This window comes from Anneissia japonica, unplaced genomic scaffold, assembly GCF_011630105.1.
Source record: "Anneissia japonica isolate Jap-2015-1 unplaced genomic scaffold, ASM1163010v1 scaffold281_len866295_cov195, whole genome shotgun sequence".
NCBI lineage: Eukaryota > Metazoa > Echinodermata > Crinoidea > Comatulida > Comatulidae > Anneissia > Anneissia japonica.
This window is the reverse complement of record NW_022728190.1, coordinates 572,584-582,614: the sequence shown is the minus strand read 5'-3', so window position 1 is coordinate 582,614 and position 10,031 is coordinate 572,584. Positions and strand designations below refer to the sequence as shown.

The following is a 10,031-nucleotide window of genomic DNA, read 5'->3' as shown; positions in this document are numbered from 1 at the left end:
GCATATACAGTACATAAGAATTTATATACATACATGTTAAGGCTAATGATTGCATGTTCAATTCAAATAAATTGCACATAGATAAAATAAATAAAACTTCTAAAATATATACTAAAATATGTAAGGAAAATATACATATTTTCATATTTTGCACTTATTTCTTAGTGTCAAGAATATTTTATAGGAATAAAAATTACAGTATTGATAAAATTTTATTTTATATTTAATTTTAATAATTATAATAAATTTAATATATAATTTTAAAATCAACATGTTATAGTAAGAAAAAATATACATATATTTCAAATACTTTAATATTTTTACACATATATTTATAGAAATGAATAATAGACGTAATATAGAAATATTAATATAATATTAATAATTGTAATAACTTTAAGCAGTTCATACATTTGTTGATATTAAATAAAGATCACATAGAAATATATAAATATGCATAACTAGCAAAAAATATAGGGTAAATTTTATGATTTATTTTTTGTACATGATTACTTGCGTAAATGCATTGGGTGAAGAAATCTTGATGTTATTTTTGCGATTAGGAGCCAGACTGATGTTTACTACAAACGAGTGTAGCTAATTTGTTTTTCAACTTGCATGTTACAAGGAGATTACGGTACTGTAAAGTGATGTGTTTACAGATAAAACGGTAATAAATAAAATGAATTGTAATTCTAAACCAGAACTCCTTCACCCAATGATTTACGAATACAACAATGATTCCAATAACAGTAAAGGTATTAATCTTAATATTAATATTGAATATTTAGATTCAAAAGCAAAGGAGAACTAGTTTGAGTTATTCATAATAAAATTAATAATGGCTTGGTTCATTCATTAATCAAAATCCCACACACACAATTCTTTTGATATGTATAGACATGAGCACCTGGAGTAGGATTAAGTATGTCCATAGTAAAAGCAACACATATTATCACCTTAATACAGCAAACCTTTGCAGTATAAAAGAACATAAAATCTCTTTTAATTTGTACTGAAATTCTATATTGAAATGTTACACACACATATGTAATATATGCAACCATTTGCTACGCTACGAAGACACTAGTTAGCCGGAGATCAATAAGCAACGAACGGAGCATATTAATTGAAAATAAGCACATTCTTCAACCACATGGTGTAATATATTAGGTTATTTAAATTTACATTTTATTAATTGATAATAAATTCCATGTGAAGAACAGAATATTTTATCATTTAAAATTTTTGTCAAAATTTCAAAACGATGTCATTCTGTAATATATATTCTAAAATTATACTTTCTTGTTAATTCAAGACCCCTCTAATACTCGTTTTACAGAAAGCTAACCATCTAATTGAAGACGAACAGAGACCACCCTACATTTTTAGGTCCGGAATGTGGTCCTGAATTGGAGGGTGAACTGTTTTTCATTTAAATTCTTCAGAAGGTTCATGTTTTAAATTTGATGATTTTCATATAATTATTTTTAAAATATCAAGGTCACTGACACAAATGTGTAGGCCATACTTTATTACAAAATACGGCAAGATACAGTATTAACCAAAGTCTTGGGAAAAGCAAGAATTTTCGCATGTCTTTGAAATGCTCTTCCGCATAATGAGGTTGGTGCAATCACTTGACATTTCGAAATGGAAACTGAATACCATGCTATTCAAGTGGCTTTGAACATTTCCATTTAACTCCAGTCACTCAATATATTAGGCCTACATTGGTTGAATGATGAACGTGGCGATGAACGCTATATCCACGTAGGTGGTGTCATTTGGAAATCAAAATATTAAAATATTCTGCTTTTATTCAATTTTTTTAAACATTTAACAACAGACCCCACCCACACCCCCTAAACACGCTGAAATAAATGTTTTTTTTTCCTTTATGGTACTGTACATTTTTCTAATCTTAGCTACAAATTTCTCTCAAAAATTAAACTTATTTAAAATATTATGATTTAAATTCTTTAGATTGTTCATGAATGCCTTTTATATGCACAAGTTTGTGAAGCTATAAATATTAAAAGTTACAAATGACATGTTCTTCACTGAAAAGCACATATTACACTGGCATGGCATGCAGTTTTTAATTGATTACAAAATTCCAACATTTTGACACTAATCTATTACAGCTGTTCATACCCTAAATTAGAGATAAATTTTAATTTAAACTATTGGAAGAATTTCATATATGGTATCCTTAGTTCTAATATTATACAACTACAACCATTTTCAAGAAAACATCACAATCCTATTCTGTAATACTAGCATCTTAAAAATAATATATTAATTAAAACTTTAAGCCTTGATTGTTGTTACTAATAGGAAGAATCAGAGTAAAAGAAAATCGTATTCATTCATTTCTTATAATACTGTACTATTGTTACTTTGAACAATTCAATTTTCGTTTCATGAGCAAGCATATTAAGATGCTAAAATTTTCCTTGTTTTTGTATTGCAAATAATGCACGTTCATAATTCTGAATTCAGGAAAAATCTGTACTGATTAAAGTCTGTCAAGGTTAATTATTATTAATAACCGTAAATGCCTAAATAAGCGCCGCAACGCTTATAAAATTTGTTGAGGCTTCAGTGCAGCGCCTATTTGAGAGTGGTGCTTTGAAAAAATATTGCCAGCGCTTTCCATGCCAGTTCCCATGTTACCCATTTCATGTATTCCCGTAGTTCAGTAGGCCTATCATAAGTCCTATCATCGTAAACAAACGTTTATAAAGAAATGCTTGTGTCTTCATTGTATGATTTACAGTATTCATTTTAACACCATATACATTATATTTAAATTCCTGTTTCATTACACACAGGGTAATATTATACACTCTTGATTAAGCACTGCGGCACTTTAACAAAAAAATATTAGGTTTGGTGTGATGCTTATTCGAGCATTTATGTTACCAATCAACCATTTGGACTAAAGGGTCATTTCATGAGATATTTTTCCTCAGACCCAACCTGAGTATTTAAAAACATTAACACAATGGGTACCTAAGTTTGTGACTATAAGTTCTCCATCTTTACTCAGTGCCATACCAAGCGGGCCACTTATACCATCGGCCTCCGAGAGTACCATACGTATAAACATTCCTTCCGTGGTAAAGAGTTGCACACGATCGGCACAGTCTGCAACCAGAATGTTATCATCCTTATCGAAACATAAACCTGTTGGTCCGATAAATTGACCATTACCTGAACCGCACGTTCCGAATGTATGTAGATGAATGCCCTCTATACTGAACACTTTCACGCAATGATTGCAATGATCGGATACAACAATTCTATCTCGAGAAACAGCAACATAACGTGGTTCATTAAAATTTTCATCAGAAGAACCCCGAGAACCAAAACTATGCACCAGTCGGCCATCCGGATCATGGATGGTCACACGATGTTTGCCGATATCGGTGACGATGATTCGCCCTTTGTGATCAATGGTTATTCCATACGGTTGTTTCATCATACCGTTATCCCCAAAGTGTGCTACATATTTTCCATACAAGGTAAGAATTTGAACACGGTGGTTATACTCATCGGTGATATAGATCAGAGGGTCATCATCCTGGGTAAACGCAACATCCAGTGGAAGCTCAAACTGGCCAGGATTGCGCCCACGCGAACCAAATTTACACTCAAACTTCCCTTTACGGTTGTATACCTGAATGCGATCGTTGTCGCGATCTATAATGCCCATGTATTCGCTATCTGATGTGACAGCCACGCCACTTGGCCAATCAAATTCTCCAGCCTCACCAGATTCATCTCGTAGGTGGTACAATAGTTTAGTTTTGATCGGGTGGCGGAGAGGGCTTGGGGGCGGTAAACGCTTTGGCGACCGACATACTAACTCCAAATTTGGCAGTTCGCTAGGTTCAGACGATTCATAGGAACAAAGCGATTTTGTGTCGCCCTCCGAAAAATCTGATGCTGTTCTCTCACCGCACCTAATTTCCCCAAGAACAGGAATGCTATTTTCAACCACAGCCTCATCTGCAACAAAATACAACTGACTTAGTTGATCTATCGTCATGTCCTGCTGAGGAGAAATTGTTGACAAGCCTTGCAGGCGATCGATAACTTCATCTTTGATGTAAAGCATATCGAGTTGACTTCCGTGGCCAAGTGCCTTTTGCGTGAAATCAAACCCACTGAGAAGATTCTCCAGAGCGCCTTGAAGACTCTTACGGTGGGCTGTCAGCTGCTTGCGACGGCTTTCGCAAATTCGTGCCAATCGCTTGCAAAGTTCCTGTTGCTGACGTCGTAGTAGCACGATGTACTCGTCCACAGTCCTATCAATGATATATTCTGCCTGGCCTTTGTTTGCTTCTAAATTCGCTTCAGCTTCATCAACATTTCTTAAAGCTTCTTCAAAATCAGTTATCTTATCTTTGACACCATGCAACAGTATATTTATCTTATGTTTGTGTCTTGCAACCTCATCCTTTAAGAAATTATGAGAATGGTCTTTATGTTCCACAAGAACACATTCCCTACAAATTGGCACACCACACGTTTCACAGTAAAATCGTGCTAGTTCTGGGCCATGCTTTTGGCAGACTGGGTCATCTTTACTGCCTGGTTTATTTTCTGGAGATGGTGGGAACGAGATGATGTGATGTTGCCTAGTAAATCGAGCTATTCTATGATCGTGATTTGGAGCACAATCATCACACAAGAAATCGACACATTCTAAACATCGGTAACTAGCTTCAACGTCTGTTCCATTACAGCCGGTGCAGATCGCTCTCCTCGAAGGTCCTTCGTCTTTCTTAGGCGTAAATACATCTGACAGATTCAGAATAAAGAAGTTATCTTTAAGTCCGCCTACTCCGACATCCGGCAAGTCCGTATCTTGCTTGCACATCGGGCATCGTATTGTTCCTTCTTTTGTCGATACATACCGAGCGAGACAGGCCTCACAAAAACTATGTAAACACGGCAGAAGCTTTGGTTTGTTGAATCCTTCGAAACACACTTGACAGAGTAAAAATTCCTCACTGATCTGACTGAGAACAGAAAGCTGCGAGAGAGATGCGGCCATTTTTAGCGGATTGATTCCTTCTGTTTCTGTTTATATCTCTCATGAATCAATGAAAATGATGGTGATGAGATGTTTGCGGAAATGCTAATCACTACTAATGAATATTTAAATGAGAACTTTCTAGAGGGCGCTAAACACAAATTTAGGCACTGCCAGCACTGTACGCGCTAAGTAGATGGTGATTTAAGTCGCTTTGTGAAGATGTAGAACATCTTTAAATTTTTAAATAATTACAGACAACACCCTGGTTAGGTGAAACCTTTAGCGCCGTAATTCCCCGAAAGAATATATAAAATCCAAAAATGGATAGGCCTATACATATTTAGTTATTGTAGACCTATTTAAAAACGTATATATCTGAGACATTGCGAAAAAGATGGCCCAGTTTGTTTTCCTGGCTGTATTGTACATTGGTGAGATTGATAATTTCGCGCGACTCCAGAAAATGAATATTCAAACTATAATCGACATGAATTATTCATGACCTGACGGAAATGGTGCCCATATAACGCTTACCATACAAAATCAGGGCAGTCGGAACTCTTCTACGTAAAGTGTCTCCAACAGATTACATTCCCACTTTTTTTTAGAAACCTTAGCAACCGTATCTAATGTGGGCGGTGCTTCAAACTTTGGAATAGTCCATTTACCAAACAGGTTAATGAAAATTTAACATAATTAATGTACAGTGAGAAATGGAACTACCAAAAAATAGAGTACAATATTGAAAACAAGGAGATAATAATGTAACTCAAAATATAAGCGTGAAATACAATTCGTTCATTTTCTTGGACATCCTGACATAAATAAAATGGTGCTTGTATGAGCTCAGTATTAAATGCTTTATACTAGTTAAATCGCATTAAAGAGACAATAGGCCATATGTCAAGTTAATTACTGTATTTATTTTTCCACAAATGAATTCATTATGTTTTTAAGCAAAGATATTTTCAAGGGGACAAGAAAGAATGACACAACCACAATGGTAATAAAAACAATAACATAAGGCCATGTAAAAAAAAAAGTTGCTGACCGTCACAGGTGGCTGACTTTGCTGGATCTTACAGTGCAGCGTTCAGTTGGAATATATACAAACAAACAATTGAAAGACAAAATAATTACCCAAAAAAGTTGAATTATGGGCAGAAAGACAAAAATTTTCATGAGTTTTAGCAAAAAATTGGTCAGGTGATTTTTTTTAAAGAAGGGAGGGAACAATCAAAACTTTTTTTTTTACATGGCCTAACTAACAAGATATCATTTTAATAATATTTAACCGTGAATCATAATCATAGTTGCAAATCTGAAATAGTGTTACTTTCAATGATAAATGTTTATTTAATTTTGCAGTGACTGATTCTGGAGTTCAAAATAGAGGGGTGGGGGTTGAAGAAGGAATTTTACAAATTGAGGGTCCAGACTACAGGCCTAGCATGGGGCTGAGGTACAATATTATGTCTAACCACACCTCCAGATGGCAGGAAAAATGCATCCTCAAAATATACTGCACTGTGATCCATGATGGATAGTGACACCATGGTACAAAGTGTGTGGTTGGCGTGCAAGCAAATAAATGTGACTGCATGGTTTAAACAAAATGGTGACACCAATATGGGTGTCAAGTAAAACAGTGACATCTGCAGTACAAATCTGACTGAATGTTGTCAAGCAAAATAGTGACACCAGTACAAAATTCCCTGGATGCCAGGTGTCAAGTAAAATAGTGACATCAGTACAAATGTGACTGCATGGTTTCAAGCAAAAAATAGTGACACCAGTACAAAATGCACTAGATGGTGTCAGGTAAATAGTGACAACAATAAAGGGTGTCAAGCAAAAGGTAACACCAGTACAAAAATTCACTCTGCTGTTAGGCTTAACCATTTACAACAAAATGTAAAAACTCTAATGTCAAACAATGTAGAGTACAATTATATACAATGTTGGTGTCAAGCAAAATAATGACACTGGTTAGAAAGTTTGCGCCAAGCAAAGTGTTGACACCATGGTGCTGTAACTTCCTAGTCAAGCGAAATATTATTGGTATACAGGTTGCCTGTATCCAGCCTCACAAGAATTTTAACTGCATACATATCTAATCTAATCATATTTATTTATATAGCGCCTTTCTTTGCAGATACGAAGCGCTTCTGTCCCTGGTCATTGGATCCACATGCTAAGTGTTGCTGCTGTATTCAGCGCAGGAGCTCCTGTCTCTTATACACATCTGGAGCAAGCAACCCCACCAGGTACCCATTTATACTCCTGGGTGGAGAGAAGCAATGCAGATAAAGTGCCTTGCTCAAGGACACAAGCGAAATGCACAGCGAGGGATTGAAACCCCGACCTTGAGGTTGGAAAACCAAACCTTTCACGCTGCGCCAAACCGCTTTCACATCTGATGTTGATTACTTATTCTTCAGCATCCCAGATAGAATTGATGTGAGATTCGGGAATGTTGGTCGCTCATGCGGGCACCACTTCCAACAATCCAGCATTAGTTGATACCTACGCAATGGAAAATGTAAATAATATAAGTAAATACAATCACGTCTATGTAATCAATTTCTAAGCTCTGTCCACACTAGCATATGCCCATATTTGGGTGTAATATGACATCATCATGCCCATATAGGGGCACATCACACAAATCTCTCACATCAAATTTGATAGTGTAAACAGAGCTTTAATCTCACTTTTTCTATAAGTGACAAAAACTGATTTTGTGATTTTAACTCGTACTAGCAAGTGACCACCAATGATTGGCCCTTGCAAAAGTCACTTATAATCACTGCCACTGGCACAAGTTTATCTTGACTTTCACTTTCTTAAATTTGTCAATTGAAAGTGCTGATCATTTTTTTGATCTGTCAAATGTCAATATGCATACTCTAATTAAGTGTTCGGCAAACTTTTAGAATTCAGACATGAATCACCACTAACTGACCCCTTATCCGCACATTCCAGTAATTCAGAAAGCTAGCCCTAGTGAACCATAAAATATATTAAAATAAGAAACATAAAGAATAATAATTATTACAAAAAAATCATAACGTAAAAACGATGCCTGTAGTGTCATTGCACAGATGTAACACTGAAGTATGCCGATTGATGGCTTCATTGTTATTTTAAGTATAAAATAAATGCTTCAAATGATCATAATGCCTATAATATTAAGGGACAGAATTGAGCTTAGCTGATTTTGGTGATTTCTCTCAAGGCTTCACGATCCACCAAAATATTTTGGTGACCTACTGGTGGGTCACGACCTACATTTTGCAGAACTTTGCTCTAATTGATCTTAATGTCTGTAAGATTTCAGGCATGCTAAAGCAACGTACACTTCGTTTGGGCAGCATTGGGGAATGTCCATCTTCCTGCCCGACCAGATCAGATCTATCATCATGTCCATTGGAATTCCTGGATACGGAGTCATTCCAAGGCTCATGATTTCCCACAGGAGCACACCAAATGACCAGGCATCACTCTTTATGGTGAATACTTGATCAAAGAGTGCCTCAGGTGCCATCCATTTAACTGGTACCCTTGCCTTGGGAGGGGGAACAAAAAAAAGGAGAGGAGAAAAAAAATATATTAAGGTTAATTATAATATCTGTCATGATAAGACTGATGCATTGTTGAAAGCAGCATACTGTAGCATAATATTTTATATTATTATTATTATTTAATTATTATTATTATTCAATTGAATTTGCAGATTGTGTAACATATCAATATCAGATACATGCATATCAAAAGTATTATTATTATTGTTATTGATATACTCAATAAAGAATATAGTCAGAATATAATCCTAGAGTAGGAAATACTGATGGCTCTTTGTGAAGAGAATAATAACTCATCAAAACTAGATTTGAACTCGTCACTGAGGACGAGTTAGGTGATCCGCCGCACTTTGACCCTCATTAAGATCACGCGGTGCTGATTGAAAAGTGTCATAATATGCTAAAATATGCTGTAATTAGTTTTTTTTAAAAAGAATAATTTGAGCATTTTAAAAGATTTCCGCATTTGTACACGTACGTCTTGACGCCCGTGAGCACGGTAATAGCACAAAGAGTGACTCCTGATATGAATAATGTGTCAGGAACACAAAGTATGTAACAAAACGTGATTTTCAGCTTTAATATGTGCTGTGTGCGTGGAAATGAACGTACATCGGGTAAATTATCGAAAGTTTTGAAATGCTGAAAATGACCCGTAACGTCACCATGTGTGCGTGTACAGTAATAGCACACGAAATTAAACATTGTCAAGTATATTTAAAACCGCCTGTTAGTTGGTAATGCCACACGAACTTTCCCTTCACATAACATATATATATTAGTCTGATAGCGTCGAAATACAGTCTGCCGTCTTCACTCTGTTCTATTGTTTTACATCTTTTAAGAATGAGAGATAAAAGGGCTCCAAAAATTCATTCTTTTTGACCATATTGACGTGATCAAAATAAAAAATAAAGGGACACGTCTTCAAGAGAATTGATTCAGCTATAACATACTCACAGGTGGGAGACAATCAATCAAGAATAAGCGAGATACGTTCAAACGAGTATAAACATAATGGCATCATAAATACAAATTCAGTTTTTTAATTCAAATGTCAATATGATGACGTCACAATGTCCCTGTCTCTTATTCGTATCTACAACTCATGTGCTTTCAGATTATGTAATAAAAATTGGGGGTCACCTTTCATCCTAAGGAGCTATAACTGATTAAAAATATTCATGGTTTTATGCATATATAAATGTTGACGCACGCGTACGTGCACGCTAAAAAACGCGAACGGAATATTAAGGTAAATAACATTCAACCTTGACCTGAAGCTTATGCTCACCTAATATGATTTAGAAATGACGAATGGTTAAGATTATATGGGGTCATCAACGTTTTGAAGAAAGAGAAATGAGGGGGTCAGAAAAAACAATTTTTTTGACCAT

General features: G+C 35.4%; 2 protein-coding genes across 9 annotated transcripts in view; both read right to left on the bottom strand.

Moving 5' to 3' along the window:
- Nucleotides 1-17: 17 nt before the first annotated feature.
- Nucleotides 18-5,136, bottom strand: LOC117114008 (tripartite motif-containing protein 3-like). Its single transcript, XM_033257527.1, has one exon. It carries the CDS (start codon nt 5,066-5,068, stop codon nt 2,975-2,977), a length of 2,094 nt encoding a protein of 697 aa, XP_033113418.1. The 5' UTR covers nt 5,069-5,136; the 3' UTR covers nt 18-2,974.
- A 2,198-nt stretch (nt 5,137-7,334) lies between these two features.
- The window catches only part of LOC117114009 (fibroblast growth factor receptor-like), a 21,448-nt gene continuing 18,751 nt past the window's right edge, over nt 7,335-10,031 (bottom strand). For all 8 annotated transcript variants that reach the window (XM_033257529.1, XM_033257530.1, XM_033257528.1 and 5 more), the window contains 2 exons: nt 8,410-8,618; nt 7,335-7,576 (listed from right to left, as the gene is read on the bottom strand). In XM_033257529.1, coding sequence (XP_033113420.1) covers nt 7,477-7,576; nt 8,410-8,618 — 309 coding nt within the window. In that variant the 3' untranslated portion in view covers nt 7,335-7,476. The remainder of the gene's footprint in view (nt 7,577-8,409; nt 8,619-10,031) is intronic.

Coding starts and splice junctions, on each gene's coding strand:
- LOC117114008 (XM_033257527.1), bottom strand. CDS start 5,068: ATGGCCGCATCTCTCTCGCAGCTTTCTGTTCTCAGTCAGATCAGTGAG.